The sequence below is a fragment of the Ranitomeya variabilis genome, chromosome 2 (genome assembly GCF_051348905.1).
Source record: "Ranitomeya variabilis isolate aRanVar5 chromosome 2, aRanVar5.hap1, whole genome shotgun sequence".
Taxonomy (NCBI): domain Eukaryota; kingdom Metazoa; phylum Chordata; class Amphibia; order Anura; family Dendrobatidae; genus Ranitomeya; species Ranitomeya variabilis.
In genome coordinates this window covers 915,970,828-915,992,283 of record NC_135233.1, presented here as the reverse complement: position 1 = coordinate 915,992,283, position 21,456 = coordinate 915,970,828, and the positions used below count along the sequence as shown (strand labels likewise).

General features: G+C 41.6%; 1 protein-coding gene across 10 annotated transcripts in view; it reads right to left on the bottom strand.

Moving 5' to 3' along the window:
• ZBBX (zinc finger B-box domain containing) overlaps window positions 1-21,456 on the bottom strand; it is a 336,677-nt gene that overhangs the window by 29,372 nt on the left and 285,849 nt on the right. For 8 of the 10 annotated variants that reach the window (XM_077290624.1, XM_077290619.1, XM_077290616.1 and 5 more), the window contains one exon: window positions 14,089-14,238. The exons of the other annotated variants lie outside the window; for them this stretch is intronic. In XM_077290624.1, coding sequence (XP_077146739.1) covers window positions 14,089-14,238 — 150 coding nt within the window. The remainder of the gene's footprint in view (window positions 1-14,088; window positions 14,239-21,456) is intronic. 10 annotated transcript variants of the gene reach the window in all.

Sequence of the window (21,456 nt, the reverse complement as noted above, 5' to 3'; positions counted from 1 at the left end):
TTGGTCACTTTGATGAGTGCAGTTTCTGTTGAATGTAGGGGGCGGAAACCAGACTGTGAAGGGTCTAGGAGGGAATGAGTGGAGAGGTAACGGGTAAGGCGGGAGTAGACAAGGCGCTCCAAGAGTTTAGAGATGAAGGGGAGATTGGAGACTGGTCTGTAGTTGTTTGTGCAGGATGGGTCGAGGGCGGGTTTCTTTAGTAATGGAGTAATGATAGAGTATTTGAAAGAGGATGGGAAAATGCCAGAGGAGAGAGAGATTAAAGATTGTAGTTAGGTGAGTTGTGATGACTGGAGAGAGAGACTGGAGGAAATGTGAGGGAATGGGGTCAGTAGTGCATGTAGTCGGATGAGAAGAATGTGGAGAGTGAGCCAGGGGAAATGCAGGGAGGGATGGAAGTCACTGCGCTTGGTGGCTGGGAGTGGATTTCCTGAAGGATATTATCTATTTTCTCTTTAAAGTGGGAGGCCAGGTCATCAGCACAAATGTCTGTGATAGGGGCTTGTGCTTTTGGCCTGAGGAGGAATTTAAAGGGTTTTTGGATAGTGAGGAGATCAGGGTGGTGTAGTAGGCCTGTTTGGTGAGATGAAGGGCAGAATTATAGGTCCTTAATATAAATTTGAAGAGGATGAAGTCTTCTGGTGTGCAAGTTTTTAGATGTAATAATCCATCCATGTACCCTGGGCCTATTTGACCAGGAATGGATTATTACGTCATCGTTGATTCTGACAACTGACACTCGGCACTAAGTGCCAGGAGCGGTCACACACCGCTCCCGGCACTTTAGCCACCGAACTGCGATCGAAAGCGATCACAGCATTCCGGGAGCGGGCAGAGGTCTGACAGCCCCTCTTCCTGATCGTTGCCATGGTGATCATGACGACATCCGGGTCACCAGAGCTAGGAAACTTGCTAATCATGCACAGTGCATTATCAGCAAGTTTCTCTGTCAGTACAGAGCTGACAATTTCTACTGCATGGGGGAGCTGCTGCATCCACATGCTGTAGATACGATCAGCCTGCAAAAAAATGATAGTCCCATAGTGGGACAAAGTAAAAAAGAAGTACATTTTTTTTGTATAATTGTAAAAATATTTAAAAAAATAAAAAAAAATAGTAAAAAGAAATATCAAAAGATATTGTATCTATGAATAAATATTTACATGAAAAAAATAAAAATAAATAAAAGTGCACATATTTGGTATTGCCGCGTAAGCAACGACCTGACCTATAAAACTGTCCCACTAGTTAACACCTTTGGTGAACATCATAAAAAAAATAATACAAAACAAGACAAAAACAATGCTTTATCATCATACCGCTGAACAAAAAGTGGAATAAAACGCAATCAAAACGACAGATATAAATAAACATGGTACCGCTGAAAACGACATCTTGTCACACTAAAAACAAGCCGCCATACATAGTAACATAGTTATTAAGGTTGAAGGAAGAATTTAAGTGTATCTAGTTCAACCCATAGCCTAACCTAACATGCCCTAACATGTTGATCCAGAGGAAGGCAAAAAAAACCCATGTGGCAAAGAGTAAGCTCCACATTGGGGAAAAAAATTGCATCCCAACTCCACATACGGCAATCAGACTAGTTCCCTGGAACAACGCCCTATCAAGGAATCTGGTATACAGCTCCATCATTGGAAAAATAAAAAAGTTATTATTGTGTAAAAGCACGAAAACATAAAAAAAAATATAAATGCGATATTGCTGTAATCGTACTGATCCGAAGAATAAAACTGCCTTATCAATATTACCACACACGGAACAGCATAAACCTCCCCCCCATAAAAAATTCTTGAGTTGCTGGTTTTTGTTAATTCTGCCTCTCAAAAATTGGAATAGAAAGCAATCAAAAAATGTCATGTGCCCAAAAATGGTACCAATAAAAAAGTCAACTTGTCCCGTAAAAAAACAAGCCATCACATGACTCTGTGGGCAAAAACATGGAAAAATTATAGCTCTCAAAATGTGGTGATGCAAAAACTATTTTTTGCAATAAAAAGCATCTTTTAGTGTGTGACAGCAGCCGAACATAACAACCCGATATAAATCTGGCATCTCTGTAATCGCACCGACCCGAAGAATAAAGTCGCCTAATCACTTATACCGCAAGAGGAACAGCATAAAAATGCCTTTGGCCACAGTATTGTACACTTCTGAAAAGAAGGACACCACTGAACAGAGGCCATACACAGTCCAGTGTAGCTCTCCTGCCTCATTATAGTGAATGGATCCCTTGGGGGTTTCATCTGAATCACGTCACTCAGAGATTGATGGAAACCCAAAAGTAAGTGGTCAGCGTAGAGCGTTGGATAAATGTGATCCCAAACGTTATGTAAAATGTTCCCAATAAAACTCATTCCACAAAAAAGCAAGCCCTCATTCAGGTCTGTCATCTGTTAACAGAAATATGGGGGCTCTCCACGTTACTGGAAGCATAAAGGCTCAAAAAAGTGAAATGGCTCCTCGCCCACCAAAAGAAATTCAGCAAATTCTCCGCTCCCAAATCCGAATGCCCCCTCCCTTCAGAGCCCCACAGTGTACCTAAACAACATATTGCGTCAACATTTGGCTTTTCTGAAGCGATGAGAGTCCGCCTAAATTACAGGTGCGTGCCACCAGAAGCAAGGGTTGGGCATAACGTACTGGTGACTGCAACGTTCTGCTGACTGCAACGTACTCATCACTACAACGGCAGTTTGCAATTTTCACTCGGCAATATTCGTTGCTTGTTACTGGAAAATACCCATTAAGTCAAAATCATCACTACAACTATAGATAAATTCCCCAAGGGGTATAGTTTCCAAAATGGGGTCACTTGAGGGGGATTTTGCTCTTCTACCAATTAGGGGCTCTGTATGTGGAGTCTGCAAAATGTTCTAGAAAAATCAGAGCTCCAGGAAGTAAATAGAAAACAGCACTCCTTTCCTCCTGAAATCTCTCTGTATGGCTAAGTAGTACTGTACAGTCACATATGGGGTATTACCACGTTCAGTAGAAATTGTGGACAAATTTTGGTTCCATTTTTACCCACTTATTGTCTGAAAAGGTAAAATCTGGGGCTAAAACAAAATTTTGGTGGTTAAAATGTTATTTTTTTCTTCACTGCCCAATGGTATGAAATTCTGTGACACTCCCATGGTGGCAATATGATCACTGCACCCCTAGATGAATTTATTGAGAGGTATAGTTTGTAAAATGGGGTTACTTATGGGGGTTTCTGCTCTTCTGGCACCTCATGAGCTCTCCCAGTTAGTCATGGAATCAGAAACCATAACAGTAAAATCTGGTGCTCCTTGCCTTCTGAGCTTTACACTGTGCCTGAAAAATATTTTCTGATTATATGTAGGGTATTGCACACTCAGGAAAAAATGGACCTCAGTTTGAGGTAAAAAATATTTCCTTTTAGCCCTTAGGAAAATTAAAAACTTGTAGCTAAAACAACATTTTTGTGAGGAAAATGTGATTTTATTATTTTCATGGCTCAACGTTATAAACTTTTGTGAAGCACCTGGGGCATCAAGGTGCTCACCACGCACCTAAAGGGATCTAGTTTCCAAAATGGGGTCACTTGTGGAGGATTTCCACTGTTTAAGCACATCAGGGGCTCTCCAAATGGCACATGGGGTCCGCCAAATATCACAGCAAATTTTGCACTCAAAAAGTCATATGGCGCTCCTTCCCTTCCGAGCTCTGTCATGCGCCCAGTGGTTTTCTCCATCATATGGGGTATCGGCATGCTCCGGAGAAAATACACAACAAATATGGGGTCCATTATTTCCTGTAACCCTTGTCAAAATAAAAAAATTTGGATCTGAAGTAAATTTTTTGTGAAAAAAAAGTTAAATGTTCATTTTTTTTCAACATTCCAAAAATTCCTGTGAAGCACCTGAAGGGTTAATAAACTTCTTGAATGTGGTTTTGAGCACCTTGAGAGGTGTAGTTTCTAGTTTCACTTTTGGGTATCTCCTATCATATAGACCCCCTCAAAGTGACTTCAAATTTGATGTGGTCCTTAAAAAAGTGGTTTTGTAAATTTTGTTGTAAAAATTAGAAATCGCTGGTCAACTTTTAACCCATATAACTTCCTAACAAAAAAAATTGTGTGTTTTTTTAAAAATTGTGCTGATGTAAAGTAGACATGTGGGAAATGTTACTTATTAAATGTTTTTCTGACATATCTCTGTGATATAAGAGCATAAAAAGTTGGAAAATTGTGAAATTTTTGCCAAATTTCCGTATTTTTCACAAATAAACACAAGTCATATCAAGAAATTTTACCACTATCACTAAGTACAATATGTCACGAAAAAACAATCTCAGAATCACAAGGAATCCGTTGAAGCGTTCCAGAGTTATTAACACATAAAGGGACAGTGGTCAGAATTGTAAAGATTGGCCTGGTCATTAACATGCAAACCACCTTCGGTGGTAAAGGGGTTAAAGGGGCCCACTGAGACTTTTTCACCAGGGGCCCCAGGAAAACCTGGAGACGGCCCTGCTTCTATGGTAGCATTTCACTACTGGGTCCTTTTGTAAAACTAAATAGCAAAGCCACTAGGGACTCAAGGTCTACAAAAATTCCATTTTCAACAGTAGAAAAAAAGGCAGCAACACTTACCTGCCCAGATCTTGGAACAAATGCACTGCAGGGTGCAGCCAGCCCATAAAACAAGATGTTAGCAACACAGGTGCAAAATACCAGATCAGTGCATTTGTTCCAAGCTCTGGGCAGGTAAGTGTTGCTGCCTTTTTTCTGCTGTTGAAAATGTCCTTTTGTAAAACCAGATCCCTGTACAGGGGTTAAAGGGTATTGGGATTTCTCTGGAGTCTGCCAGGCAGAGTGGTTTGTGCCAATTCTGTCCGAGGCAGAATTTGGAGCCTGTGGCCTCAGACAGACGCTACACTATTAGAGTGATTGTACCTACATAGCTTCCCCACCTTCAGATATTAGCCTCAGTCCTAAGTTCTGCTGCCTTAACTTCTGTCTTAGGCTTGACACTGGAGAGCATTTTATGTGCCAGCAAGTCATTAGTGCTGAGTGAAGGTGCTGGCTCACTGCTTATTTAAATTCTTAAGCCAGCCCTATTCTTTGTCAAGGGGGCGGTTTTCTCTGTCACGGCTGATACATAACCTTGAAGTCACATCACTAATGTCGTGACAACTCACAAAACTTTCTTCTATGACAACCACCAGCCAGAAGTAGACCTGTCAGGACCCAGGACTGCTGTTGAAGGCTAAAGATTACGGCATATTTGCAAAAACAAAGACATTACTAAGGTGTATACACTTTTATTAGGAACACACTATTGCTCAAGGTTCTTGCATAGTCCATGAATTTCTTTTATTCAGCCACTGCCTAGGCCACTGCATACACATGAATGTAACTTCTGCCATACATTTACAGAGGATGTTGAGAAAGGCTTAAAGTTGATTTGTTGGAGGCAGGAATAATGGACAAGTCTAATGGTGTGAGAGACTTTGACAAGAGCCCAGTTGTAATGGGTAGACGACTGGATCAAAACATCTCCAATACAGCAGATTATGGGGAATGCTCTTAGAATGTCATGTTTTGTATCTACCAGAAGTGGGATAAGTAAGGACATATAGCAAACTAGTGACAGAGTCATGAGCGTCCAAGACTCACTTATGCAAATGGGGTACACAAGCTAGTCCGTATGATCCAATCCCACAGAAAAAAACTGCTGCTACACAAATTGCTAAAAAAAAGTTACTGCAGACTATGAAAGAAAGAGGTCAGAAAAACAGCACAATGTAATGACCTGTGTATGGAGCTGCATAGCAGCAGACCGGACAAAGTTCCCATTCAGAGACCTGTCCACCGCTGATAATGCCTACAATGAAGGCATAAGAAGTGGGCTATGGATCAATGAACAAAGGTAGCCAGGTCTAATGAATTATGTTTATTTTACATCATTTGGACAGCACGGTGCTAGTATGACGCTTACTTGGGTAAGAGATGGCATTAAAATGTAATATAACAATAAAGCAAGCCAACAAAGTAGTGTGATTCTCTGACAAATGTTCTCCTGCCAGAAAGCCTAGGACACCCTTAGAGGTCTTGTGGCGTCCATGATTTGATGGGTAGAGCAGTGGCACACTGGAAGCCTAATATCATGCCAGTGGTTTTAATATCATTGCTGATCGGTCTGTATTAGCAAGTTGTTAATGTTAGGGTATACTTACAGGAGTTAAAAATGTTTTTGTAACAGAAAATCTGTAATATGCATATTAATGGGGTTGTTGCTGCAGCACGACAATGGATTTCTGCAAACTCGGTCAGATGAATCTAACAGTTAAACAAATTTTGGACACATGTGATGATTTTATTTGTCAGAGACATAAAACATTTTGATTCAAAAGCAGCAATTTGTGTGCACAGTGTAAGAGAATTATCTTAGAAATGCTGCACACTACATTGGCATCTGGCCTAACGCACTGGTCAAACATCATTTTCTCTATTTCTAGCTTAAAATCAGTCATTCATTTTGATGCCAGCAAAAGTAAAAGTTCATGAACGCAGCGATACGATTAGTCAATGTCTACATATTATCGATTACTAATGACCATAACATTTGAGCCTTTTAGTTTATCATTACTGTGGAGGCTTATGCTTTGTGTAAGTCACACACCTTGAAAAATAAGCGCTTTAAGCCATGGGCCCAAAAAGGTCAAATACCTAAAAATCATTATGAAAAACATTACAAATATCTACAACAACCAAAAGTATAAACCCAACCAAACTGACGGCTTCATTTGTGTTTTCTGTCCGAGCCATTGAAGCAGGCTGCCACACATGGCACGTGACCAGCATTTGTTTTACCAAAGCTGTGTGGCATGCAGGTGAAAAATTGAATCTTAGAGAAAGACACGAATGAAAACATTAATTTTCCTGGCTTGATGTCACATTAAGTATACAAACAGAACACAACACAACAGCAGCGATGTGAAGGGTCTAAATATAACAAGGGCCTTGCTGCGCACAGCCTGAAGAACATAAAACGCAGTGGTTGCTGTTCTCACAAAAGGATTAATGAAGGCCTAAACCTTGCTGAATACATTCAGGGAAAAGTGTGTGTGCTTTTTGGCTTAGTTAAATTGTCACCCATGTTGGTAACGAGCCATGAGGTTTCCTTAAATACAGAAATGAACCCTTGAGACACGCGACTATAGTAAAGTCATGAAAGAAAGTAGATATGGAATAATAATTTTCATTTTTTTCATCTAGCCTAAGGACTTTGGATTCTTCTAAATCAAAATGAATAAGTAAAATGATTAGCTCCTGCTGCAGCTCCAGATACATACGAACGCATTGTTCTGATTATGTGCTTTGTATACAGCGGTATAAAATTATTACACTTGAGTATTTCCAAAGGTCAGCCTTGAAATGGAAAATAAGGAGCCTATAAACCATGGTGAGGATTGCCTGAAAACTCATCACAGCTCCTTATAAATATTAATGCTAAACGGGTAAATTTTATAGGCATATGAAAAGTAATTAGTTCTGCAATAACAGCCACAGGTATGTATCAAAACAGACATTCAATAAAAGAAAACAGTTTTATTGTACAAGTTTTGCATTTATAATAACGTGCTGGAGAAAACCAAATTATTTTAATATACGGACAAGAAAAAAATAACTTAATGTATGTATTACGATTGTAATGGTTAAAATAGAAATAACTATTGTAGACAAAGGTATGTGATTCCATGTTCATATCGTAAATGTGCCGTGATGAAATTTACTGAATTCAACCCCTTAGTCTTCAACCACCACTGGTATTTCCTAAAATGTCATTAGAAGAGGGTGCCCCAGGGACTACTGGGTCAAATGCCCTTGTGAAAATGTAAAACAAGCGTCTAAAACAACAATGTAGTGGGAAAAATGTACGGCATTTATTTTTTCTTCACCGCTCAATGGTATAAAATTTGGGAAAACACATGTGGTGTCAATATGATTACTGCACCACTAAATAAGTTTATTAAGAGGAGTACTTTGTAAATGGGGTCACTTATGGGGGATTTCTGCTGTCCTGACACTTCAAGGGCTCTATCAATGTGACATGGGACCTGCAAACTATTCCAGTGAAATCTGTACTCCGACATGGCACTTCTTCCCTTCTGAGCTCTGCACTGCTCCTAAAAAGTAGTTTTTCACCACATATGGGGCATTGTTAAATTCAGGAGACATTGCAAAAAAAAAAATTGTGGTTCATTTTCTCCAATTAGCCCATTTGAAAATTAAAAACATGTGGTTAAAACAGCATTTTAGTGGAAAAAATGTAACAGCCCATTGGTATTCAATTCTGTGAAATGCCTGTGAGGTTTAAAATGCTCATTTCACCCATAGAGGAATTCTTCACACACAGCCATTAATGTCTAAACAGCAAGCAACAAAAATGAGTACACGCCTAAGTAAAAATGGCCCAAAGTGCCAATATTTTGTGGGGCTACCATTATTTTAAAGCATTGCCTTAACTTTCTTGGGTATGGAGTTCACTAGAGCTTTACAGTTTGCCACTGAGATGCTCTTCCACTCCTTCATGACGACATCACGGAGCTGATGGATGTTAGAGACCTTGCGCTACTCCACCTTCAGTTTCAGGAAGCCCAAAGATGCTCAATAGGGGCGTCCTCAAATGGGTCAAACTAAGACTCACTGGGATCTGATGAAACATTCCAGAGTTATTACCACATAAAGTGACACTAGTCAGATTTAAAAAATGAGGCTAGGTCATTAACGTATAAAGTGGCTTGGTCCTTAAGGAAACCTGTCACCAGGTTCTCCCAATATATTACGGCAGAGTAAAATGCACCTGCGCAGGTCAGCGTTCTAACTGTGCAGGATAGAGATTGGAGGAGCTGTGTGGATGATGTAGGACGCGTAATCCCCATCAATCAAGGCAGTAGGGTGTGTACAGGTTATGGAAGCAAAATTCTAATGTAAAAATACTTCAATCATATACAGTGTTTGTGAGACTCCTGTGTATACAACAGTAAAAGTCTGAAGATATCACTATACTATACAAAAATAAAGGAAGAAATAAAGTTGCAATATATGCAAATAACAAATATAATTACATCTGAATTTTACAGTTTGGCACAAGGACATGGACCTGCATTCTTGTAATCTCGGACAGGATATTTTCTGCAGCTAAGGAGTTTATGATGTCATTTTAGTCTATGATGGTTTTGATATCTCTTGTATATGATATAATGATAGTTCAGAAAATGATCCTATTAGTTAAGCATCAGAATTATTACATTATAGCATTACTTTCTTAACGCCTTCCATGGTTCATTTGTAAGAACCAATTCCATATTTGCGCTTTCGTAATCTTTGTGTATTTTGGCCTACAATTCCCAAAAATATATCGTTCTTTAAGTCTTAACCCCTTTCTGACATTGGACGTACTATCCCGTCGAGGTGGGGTGGGCCCGTATGACCACCGACGGGATAGTACGTCCAGCGCGATCGGCCGCGCTCACGGGGGAAGCGCGGCCGATCGCGGCCTGTTGTCAGCTGACTATCGCAGCTGACATCCGGCACTATGTGCTAGGAGCGGTCAAGGACCGCCCCCGGCACATTAACCCCCGGCACACTGCGATCAAACATGATCACAGTGTTCCAGCGGTATAGGGAAGCATCGCGCAGGGAGGGGACTCCCTGCGTGCTTCCCTGAGACCCCCGGAGCAACCCGATGTGATCGCGTTGCTCCGAGGGTCTCCTACCTCCTCCTTTCTGCAGGCCCTGGATCCAAAATGGCCGCAGGGCTGCATCCGGGTCCTGCAGGGAGGTGGCTTACCAAGCGCCTGCTCAGAGCAGGCACTGGTAAGCCTGCAGGAGTGAACGTCAGATCACTGATCTGACACAGTGCACAGCAAAGTGTCAGATCAGCGATCTTACACTATAACATGATGTTTTCCCCTAGGGCAATGTTATAGTGTAAAAAAAAAATATTCACATATGTAAAAAAAAATGGAAAAAAATTCCAAAAAATATATATATATATATATTGTTCCCATAAATAAATTTCTTTATCTAAATAAAAAAACAATAAAAGTACACATATTTAGTATCGCAGCGTCCATAATGACCCGACCTATAAAACTGTCCCACTAGTTAACCCCTTCACAGAACACCGTAAAAAAAAAAAACCGAGGCAAAAAACAACGCTTTATTATCATACCGCCTAACAAAAAATGGAATAACACGCGATCAAAAAGACGGAAATAAATAACCATGGTACCGCTGAAAACGTCATCTTGTCCTGCAAAAAATGAGCTGCCATACATCATAATCAGCGAAAAAATAAAAAAGTTATAGTCCTCAGAATAAAGCGATGCAAAAATATTTTTTTTCTATAAAATAGTTTTTATCGTATAAAAGCGCCGAAACATAAAAAAATTAAGTAAATGAGGTATCGCTGTAATCGTACTGACCCGAAGAATAAAACTGCTTTATCCATTTTACCAAACGTGGAACGGTATAAACGCCCCCCCAAAAGAAATTCATGAATAGCTGGTTTTTGGTCATTCTGCCGCACAAAAATCGGAATAAAAAGTGATAAAAAAATGTCACGTGCCCGAAAATGTTACCAATAAAAACGTCAACACGTCCCGCAAAAAACAAGACCTCACATGACTCTGTGGACCAAAATATGGAAAAATTATAGCTCCCAAAATGTGGTAACGCAAAAAATATTTTTTGCAATAAAAAGCATCTTTTAGTGTGTGACGGCTGCCAATCATAAAAATCCGCTATAAAAGTAAATCAAACCCCCCTTCATCACCCATTAGTTAGGGAAAAATTAAAAAATTTAAAAAATGTATTTATTTCCATTTTCCCATTAGGGTTAGGGCTAAGGTTAGGGTTAGTGCTAGGGTTAGGGATAGGGTTTGGGTTAGGGCTAGGGTTAGGGTTGGGGTTTGGGTTAGGGCTAGGGTTAGGGTTGGGGCTAGGGTTAAGGCTACAGTTAGGGTTGGGGCTAAAGTTAGGGTTAGGGCTAAAGTTAGGGTTTGGATTACATTTACAGTTGGGAATAGGGTTGGGATTAGGGTTAGGGGTGTGTCAGGGTTAGGGATTTGGTTGGGGTTACCGTTGGGATTAGGGTTAGGGGTGTGTTTGGATTAGGGTTTCAGTTATAATTGGGGGTTTCCACTGTTTAGGCACATCAGGGGCTCTCCAAACGCGACATGGAGTCCGATCTCAATTCCAGCGAATTCTGCGTTGAAAAAGTAAAACAGTGCTCCTTCCCTTCCGAGCTCTCCCGTGCACCCAAACAGGGGTTTACCCCAACATATGGGGTATCACCGTACTCAGGACACATTGGACAACAACCTTTGGGGTCCAATTTCTCTTGTTACCCTTGGGAAAATACAAAACTGGGGGCTAAAAAATAATTTTTGTGGAAAAAAAAAGATTTTTTATTTTCACGGCTCTGCGTTATAAACTGTAGTGAAACACTTGGGGCTTCAAAGTTCTCACAACACATCTAGATAAGTTCCTTGGGGGGTCTAGTTTCCAATATGGGGTCACTTGTGGGGGGTTTCTACTGTTTAGGTACGTTAGGGGCTCTGCAAACGCAATGTGATGCCTGCAGACCAGTCCATCTAAGTCTGCATTCCAAATGGCGCTCCTTCCCTTCCGAGCTCTGTCATGCGCTCAAACGGTGGTTCCTCCTCACATATGGGGTATCAGCGTACTCAGGACAAATTGGACAACAAATTTTGGAGTCCATTTTCTCCTGTTACCCTTGGTAAAATAAAACAAATTGGAGCTGAAGTAAATTTTTTGTGAAAAAAAAGTTAAATGTTCATTTTTATTTAAACATTTCAAAAATTCCTGTGAAACACCTGAAGGGTTAATAAACTTCTTGAATGTGGTTTTAGGCACCTTAAGGGGTGCAGTTTTTAGATTGGTGTCACACTTGGTTATTTTCTATCATATAGACCCCTCAAAATGACTTCAAATGAGATGTGGTCCCTAAAAAAAAATGGTGTTGTAAAAATGAGAAATTGCTCGTCAACTTTTAACCCTTATAACTACCTAACAAAAAAAAAATTTAGTTCCAAAATTGTGCTGATGTAAAGTAGACATGTGGGAAATGTTACTTATTAAGTATTTTGTGTGACATATAGTACAGACCAAAAGTTTGGACACACCTTCTCATTTAAAGATTTTTCTGCATTTTCATGACTGTGAAAATTGTACATTCACACTGAAGGCATCAAAACTATGAATTCACACATGTGGAATTATGTACTTAACAAAAAAGTGTGAAACAACCGAAATTATGTCTTATATTCTAGGTTCTTCAAAGCAGACACCTTTTGCTTTGATGACTGCTTTGCACACTCTTGGCATTTTCTTGATGAGCTTCAAGAGGTAGTCACCAGTAATGGTCTTCCAACAATCTTGAAGGAGTTCCCAGAGATGCTGAGCACTTGTTGGCCCTTTTGCCTTCACTCTGCAGTCCAGCTCACTCCAAACCATCTCGATTGGGTTCAGGTCTGGCGTAGCACCCCATCACTCTCCTTTTTGGTCAAATAGCCCTTATACAGCCTGGAGGTGTGTTTGGGGTCATTGTCCTGTTGAAAAATAAATGATGGTCCAACTAAACGCAAACCGGATGGAATAGCATGCCGCTGCAAGATGCTGTGGTAGCCATGCTGGTTCAGTATGCCTTCAATTTTGAATAAATCCCCAACAATGTCACCAGCAAAGCACCGCCACACCATCACACCTCCTCCTCCATGCTTCACGGTGGGAACCAGGCATGTAGAGTCCATCCGTTCACCTTTTCTGCGTCACACAAAGACACGGTGGTTGGAACCAAAGATCTCAAGTTTAGACTCATCAGACCAAAGCACAGATTTCCACTGGTTTAATGTCCATTCCTTGTGTTCTTTAGCCCAAACAAGTCTCTTCTGCTTGTTGCCTGTCCTTAGCAGTGGTTTCCTAGCAGCTATTTTACTTTGAAGGCCTGTTGCACAAAGTCTCCTCTTAACAGTTGTTGAAGAGATGTGTCTGCTACTAGAACTTTATGTGGCATTGACCTGGTATCTAATCTGAGCTGCTGTTAACCTGCGATTTCTGAGGCTGGTGACTCAGATAAACATCCTCAGAAGCAGAGGTGACTCTTAGTCTTCCTTTCCTGGGGCGGTCCTCATGTGAGACAGTTTCTTTGTAGCGCTTGATGGCTTTTGCCACTGCACTTGGGACACTTTCAATGTTTTCCCAATTTTTCGGACTGACTGACTTTCATTTCTTAAAGCAATGATGGCTACTCATTTTTCTTTAGTTAGCTGCTTTTTTTCTTGCCATAATACAAATTCTAACAGTCTATTCAGTAGGACTATCAGCTGTGTATCCACCAGACTTCTGCACAACACAACTGATGGTCCCAACCCCATTTATAAGGCAAGAAATCCCACTTATTAAACCTGACAGGGCACACCTGTGAAGTGAAAACCATTCCTGGTGACTACCTCTTGAAGCTCATTAAGAGAATGCCAAGAGTGTGCAAAGCAGTCATCAAAGCAAAAGGTGGCTACTTTGAAGAACCTAGAATATAAGACATAATTTCAGTGGTTTCACACTTTTTTGTTAAGTATATAATTCCACATGTGTTAATTCATAGTTTTGATGCCTTCAGTGTGAATGTACAATTTTCATAGTCATGAAAATACAGAAAAATCTTTAAATGAGAAGGTGTGTCCAAACTTTTGGTCTGTACTGTATCTCTGTGATTTAATTGCATAAAAATTCAAAGTCGGAAAATTGCGAAATTTTCAAAATTTTCGCCAAATTTCAATTTTTTTTCACAAATAAACGCAGGTAATATCAAATAAATTTTACCACTATCATGAAGTACAATATGTCACGAGAAAACAGTGTCAGAATCGCCAAGATCCGTTGAAGCGTTCCAGAGTTATAACCTCATAAAGGGACAGTGGTGAGAATTGTAAAAATTGGCCCGGTCATTACGTGCAAACCACCCTTGGGGGTAAAGGGGTTAATGGTTTTTAATTTGGTTCAGTACTCACCGGTCCCAGGGCGTGTGACATGTCTAGGAGTAAGGCTTTGCTCTATGATGTGATTGTGGGACTGAGCCCATGCTCTTTCCACAATATCTTGGACTGTGGCATCATCTGCACATAGACTTAAGCTGCTTTCCGGTCTCCAATAGTTATTACCTATATTGGAAATGAAGAAGAATGTTAAGTATTGAATCAGCAGAGAAAGGTGTCCAGTTTCCACAATTACACATTGCCTCCTTCTGTCACTACGGTTACCAGGACTCTGCATGGTGCAAACTTACGAATACATGAGTGATCCCATTCAGTCATTACCATCGACACTCATGATCTTCCTCTTGCAACAAGGTTCTCATCTCACAGGTTATATTACTGATATGATTTACAAATAAGCATAGTTTTGGATAACACTCTACAGCATCTATAGCACAAGGGGTTATGTTTTAATAGAGTAAGAGATGTGAATTCTGCTCAGGTAAGGCCCAGCGCAAAAACCTAATAGAAGATTGGACACTGTACCTCATAGAGAGCGGGGGACACATGGAGATGTCATTGGGTTGGATATAGTCAGAATTATGCATGAAGTATTGAAAAACTGGTGATCAACACACCGCATGTATTAACGTATTACTCAATTTTGAATCCTAAATGTGTAAAATTGCAGAGTGCTTGCTAAAACTAGTGATTCTCAACTAATTATTAAATATCTTCAAGAACAGATGGATTCTTTGTTATATTATAGTGTACTGCTTGTTGCCAATGGTACCAGCCACCTCAAAGGTGGCTGAAATCCCAGGGAAGGAGCATTACTTGCAAGCTGTTTGATTTACAGCTTGCAAACGTGGATGTGAAGCTATTCGAACTGCTGGATCAAGCCAGCTTCATTGCCCCTGGGATCCTCTGATGCTACAGAGGCTGTTGCTTCTGCTTGCAGCATTGAAGAGCGCACAGTTCAGGCCAGTGGGGGCAATGCTTATGTTGCAAATGGTAAGTCCTCTGGAGCTCACTGTCTAATGGCAAGCATGAAGTTGTGAGGCCTGGCAGCAGTAGTACCAGTGGTATTGCTTAGATCACACTCCTATACACAATCAGTGAGTAAATCCAGGGCTATATTACGTATAGCCTATTTGTGTAGGTTAGTAACATCAGATTGGTTCAACATCTGGCACCACCAGGATCATTGTTCAGTAGGTTCTATGGTGGCTGGAAGTAAATTGTACAGAGTTTCACATCTCCTTATCCTATGCAGTAACTGCTTTCAGGTACTGCCATTCATCTCCCATTGAAGTAAATGGTAGCAGAGCAGCAGTTCTTGAGACCGACTTCTGCGTGGTGTAGAGAGATGTGATGTTCCAGCTTTGCACGGCTTACTTCAAGCCACCATGAGACCTGCTAACAGTTGATCATACAGCTGCCAACTGTTGCACTCCCACCTATGTGATATTGGTGACAACTCCTGAGAATAGCACAGTTCAAAAATATAAACTAAAGGAAAGTCTGTACCAATCTCTAGGAGTTTGCACCCAGTTATCTATACAAATGCCGGCATGTAGTGACTATAAAGCCATGTCACTTCTCTAAAACAGAAGGGGCTGTTTAATAAAATGAGACAATTGCTTTTTTTTTTTAATATGTCATGTTCGCGATGGGAAGATCCGGCGGACGGCACAACACATGCAAACAACAGGATGGAAAAAGAGAGGAAGGCCCTAACAGTGGGGAGCGAGCCATTAGGCACCTGTGCCTATCCCTAAGCTCCCCTATAGTCCTATGCGGGTCCTTCCCCCCACCGCTGTCACATGCCTAGTCTCTAGATGTCACCTCTCTATAACCTGGCTAGTGCACTTGCCAGCAAGGACGCTAGCCTCAACACTGCAGATGTTATCAACACTACTCCCTTAGTGACAAGCACAAGACAGACAAGGAAAGGAACAACAAAACTTAGCTCCAGCCTCTGCTGCAAAGCTTCACATGGCAGAGGATACGGATCCAGGACCCCAAACTCCACCAAAGCAGCAGATACACCGCTGGCAACAGAGAGCTCCAAACTCCTAGGCTGTTCTTCCGAGACACACGCTATTACCAAAAGTCAGCTGATGAGTCATGTGACTATTTAAAGGATGGTGGGAGTGGTCACCACTCACATCAGCTGACCAGCAACAAAGCAGCTGCCAGCAAGGAAACGGACATTGACCTTTGATGGCCCAAAAGTAAAAACGTTTAAATTAAAGCTGAACTAGAGCTGTCACGACTCCAAAAACAAATCATGACAATATATTTGTAAAAATTTGAAAAAACGTTGACGTGCTTAGTTGTAGAAAAAGGGCATTGATCTGAAGCCACAGAAGAGCTCAAGCATTGTAGGAACAGCTAGACTTAATTTTAATGTTGCATTTAAATGGAAATGACTGGATCACCATATTCTTGCAGCATTGCGCACATGAACTCCATGTCGCATACTATTAACAAAACCTTGAACTCCTGACATAATGATCCAACATTTTATTGTCTGTCTGACACCGAACAAAAATACTGTATGTAATATTAGTTCATCAATGGCTTCCTTCATCAAGATGTTAACAAAAGAAATACATATTACATCTGGGAATAATTACAACAATGGAAACACGGAATAACATTAGAAACATGAAATTATTACCACATCTGAGAACTCATATGAGTGTTCCCTTCTTTGCGAACGAACATCTATAATTTAGCAATGAGTAGATTGTGCTGTTAGTGAATGTGTTCACAGACACCCTCAAGCTGACTTGTTCTATTCTATTAATGTTAAAATGTCAACCATAAAATTCAAATAATTGCCACTTAGTACTGTCTATGGTGGGAAGCAGCCCTCTGATATCATCCTAATGCTGGCATTTGCTCTGCATACAAGCGACAAAAGCAAAGAAAGAAATTAGGGTCAACAGAATGGGACACTAAGATTTGCGAACATTATATTGTTGGGAGGGTGATAATGTCACGATGGTGGCAGGCTTCGCAGCGTTGAGAATCTCCCCCCCCCATGTGCTCACCCACCTATCCACTCTCTCTTTCCCCATGTGCTGACTTCTCCCGTCTGTGCTCTTTTCTTTGACCTGTCTACCCCATGTGCTATTCCCCTTGCCTGCTCTTTCTCCTTCCTGTGCTGTCCCGTTTGAGCTGTCTCCCCCTGTGCTCTGTTTCTCTCACCACGTGCGCTTTCTCTCTCCCCATCTGTTGTCTTTTCCTCTCATGTCATCTCTTCTTTGACCTGTGTACCCCATGTGCTCTCGTACACAGTCAGGCAATTTTTAAAATGAACTTTTATTCATGGGAAAACCCTTTTAATGTGACCGGCTTCCTCTGCCTGTAGACACGTGGCGCATCTGCAGCCGGGATCAGCAGAATGATTCACTGCGCCTGCGCGGAATTCGCGCTAACGCAGTAAATCAGACCGCCGCCATCTTTGTGCAGACAGATAGCGGCGGTGACATTAAAACTGCACATGCACTCCTCCTGTACAAAGATGGTGGCGGTCAGTGAATAATTCAGCTGATCCCGGCGGCGTGTTCGTGACGGTGTTCCGCTGGTGGTACTGCGCAAGAGGCTGCGTCCAGCGTATACAGTGTGTGTGGTGCATACGGCGTATACAGTGTGTGTGTGGTGCATACAGAGTATACAGTGTGTTTGTGTGTGTGTGTGTGGAGCGACTGTGTTCCGCTGGTGGTAAAGCGCAAGAGGCTGGTAGCATCAGCAGTTTCCATATTGAGACACCCATCACTTGGGTGTCCCAATATGGCGGTTGGTGAACTTCCGCCGCTTGGAATTCTCGGATCCGAACACATCTGGACAGAACAGGATGTGAAGACATTACAAGGTAAGTATATATTAAGATAACACTACTATATATAATTAAAAATTCACATTACCAGCCAATCTGACATATTATATCTCAGGTGGAAAATAATTAGCTTTTTTTTCCTGTTAATCAAATACATTTGTGTATGTGAGGTAGAAAAAAGTTTGTTACATCATATGCATCAGTATTCACCCCTTTATCACCAAGGAGGTTTGCATGTTAATGACCGGGCCAATTTTTACAATTCTGACCACTGTCATTTTATGAGGTCATAACTCAGGAAGGCTTCAATGGATCCCACTGAATCTGAGAAGGTTTTTTGTGACATAATGTACTTCATGATAAGAGTAAAACTTATTCAATATAACTTGCGTTTATTTGTGAAAAAATGGAAAATTGGCGAAAATTTGAAAAATTTGGCAATTTTCAAAGTTTGCAATCATATGCCCTTATATCAGAGAGATGTATCACACAAAATAGTTAATAAATAATATTTCCAATATGTCTACCTTACATCAGTACAATTTATGAATTTTTTTTTTAGTTACAAGGGTTGATAGTTGACCAGTGATTTCTCCTTTTTCCAACAAAATTTACAAAAAAACTTTTTTTTTTAGGGATCACCTCACCTTTTAAGTGACTTTAAGGGGTCTATATGATAGAAAATACCCAATAGTGACACAAATCAAAAACTCAAACCCCTCAAGCTGCTGAAAACCACTTTCAAAAAGTTTATTAACCCTTCATGTGCTTCACAGGAATTTTTGGAATGTGGAAAAAAAAATGAACATTTAACACTTTTTTTAACAAGAAATTTACTTCACATCTAAATTTTTCTATTTTCAAAAGGGTAAAAGGAAAAAAATGGATCACAAAATGTGTTGCACAATTTTTCCTTAGCATGCCGATACTCACATATGTGGGGGAAACTACTGTTTGGGAGCACGGGAAGGAGCACAATTTTAGTTTTTGAATGCACAATTTGCTTGACCAATTAGCGGATGCCATGTAGCATTTGGAGAACCCCAAATGTGCATAAACAGTGAAAATCCCCCACAATTGACACCATTTTGGAAAGTAGACCCCTCAGAGAACTGATCTAGATGTGTGGTGAGCACATTGAACTCTCAGGTGCTTCACAGAAGTTTATGACGTTGAGCTGTGAAAATTAAAAACAAAATCACATTTTCCCCACAAAAATGTTTAGTCCCAAATTTTTAATTTTTGTAAGGGTAACAGGAGAAATTGCACCACAAAATTTGTGGTGCAATTTCTCTTGAGTTCGCCAATACCTTATATGTGGGAGAAAACTACTGTTTGGGTGCACGGCAGGGCTCAGAAGGGAAGGAGCGTCATTTGACTTTTCGAATGTATAATTTCCTGGAATCATTAGCGGATGCCATGTCCCATTTGGAGAGTCCCTGATGTTCCTAAACAATGGAAACCCACCAACAAGTGAAGCCATTTTGGAAACTAGACCCCTCAACGAATGCATTTAGATGTGTGGTGAGCACCTTGAAGTCCCAGGTGTTTCACAGAAGTTTAAAATTTCCCCCACAAAAATTTAATTTTAGCCCCAAATTTCATATTTTCATAAGGATATCAGGAGAAATTGCTCCATACAATTTGTTGTGCAATTTCTCCTGAGTACGTCAATACCCCATATGTGGGGGATACTACTGTTACAGAACCCCCCAGCACCAAGAATATGTTATGCAGTATATGTATGTATAATAGGTTCCATGTGAAATGCATCAGTCCACAGGCTGCGCCCCTGGACAAGATATTCTCCTTCTGACCTCCCCCACCTTTGTAATTCCCACAGTAAATATCGGCAGGCTCCGGCCACCTGCGGCTGTTGTAATGTATGTCTGGCCTGCTGTTTTTCTATTGGCCTGCCCTCTGTATCTGTGTTATATATTCTGTGTGCTGTGAATAAAGTGTTGTTAGACTGGAAATATGTGGAGAAGCAGTGAGATTTTATATGCACCCATGTAACCAAGGAATTCCAGCCAGCGTCCTTCATTCAGAATCCAGCCAAAGCAAAGTGGACCTCCTGAAATAAGGGGTGGTACTGAAAGAGGTACTACAGCACAGTAGACCCCGTTACACTGGTGGCAGCAGTGGGATGTGAGACCCCTTCTACAGGAGGAAAGGAATGAATGGAAAACAACTACCAGAAGTTAAAGAGGACTACATTAAAAGATCTGGTGGAAGCCCGAGGGTTAATCGACAGCAACAAAACAAAAGCGGATTTGATAGCAGCCATCATGGAACACGACAGTACAGCGCCCCCCAATGTGAACATGGAGGAGACTGAATTCCAGAGGAAGGTAAAGAACAGACTGGCGTTCTATGGCCCAAACCCTGCAGTAGAGATCATACGAGAGGTGATGGCTGATGTGCGTACTGATCTGAAGGAAAAGATGGCCGAGCGGACCAGGATAGAGCTAGCCAAGATGGAGATGGCAGAGCGGACCAAAGTGGAGCTGGCCAAGATGGAGATGGCAGAGCGGAGAGAGGAGTCAGCAAGCAGGGGGAGCTCTGGCCTCCGACCAGGTACCTTCAACAGTAAGCCACAAAAAGATCCAGTATAATGCCTTCCGACAGTTGGAGGAGGCTGAGGAAGACATTGATGGCTTTCTGCAGGACTTTGAGCAGCAGTGTGCCCTTCATCAAGTGAAGCCGGAGGAACGGGTTCAGATTCTGGCCAGCAAGCTGACAGGCCGGGCAGCGGACGCCTATCGCACGGTACCTGATGAGGACTGTATGGACTATGAGCGGATCAAAGAAGTGATCTTGGCCCGGTATGCGCTGACACCAGAGGCATACCGCCAAAAGTTCCGCGGACTTATAAAATGAGTAATCGATACCCATGCTGAATGGGCCTGTAAATTACGGCGGTCACTGCTACAGTGGGTACAAGGGAGCCAAGCAACCACTAAGGAGTACGTCCTCCAGCTCGTCTTGTTAGAACGATTCTTTAATGGACTAACCCCCGAGACACAGGAATGGCTTCGGGACAGGCGGCCAACGATTCTTGAGGAAACCACTCGTCTGGCCGATGAACATCATGTCAGGAGGCCTCAGTTGTCTGGATCAAAGATGGTCACTAGGGGTCCGCCCATGGACCTGGAGGGCCCCAAACCACTGAAGATTGTAGGGGGACCAGCTAGAAACCCGGCCTACCAGTCACCCTGGGGCACGATGCCACACCTGCCATCAGCTGGGCCACCTGCAAAGACAATGTCCCAACCGGACTCAGCATACCCAGTGGCCAAAGGCGGGAACAGCTACCTTTAGCCGGGCCGCTGTACACTGCTACCAAGGTGAAGTTGACCCGACATTGGGGGCTACGACTAACCAAGGGGTGGAAGAGATGGAGGAAGTGCTGCATGAAGTGGACCCCATGCAGGCAGCCCCGGCAGATAACCGACAACAGCATCGACAGGTCGTGTGGGTTAATGGGAAACATATACAGGGACTAAGAGATTCAGGGGCAACTTTGACCCTTGTGAAGCCTCATCTCGTCTGCG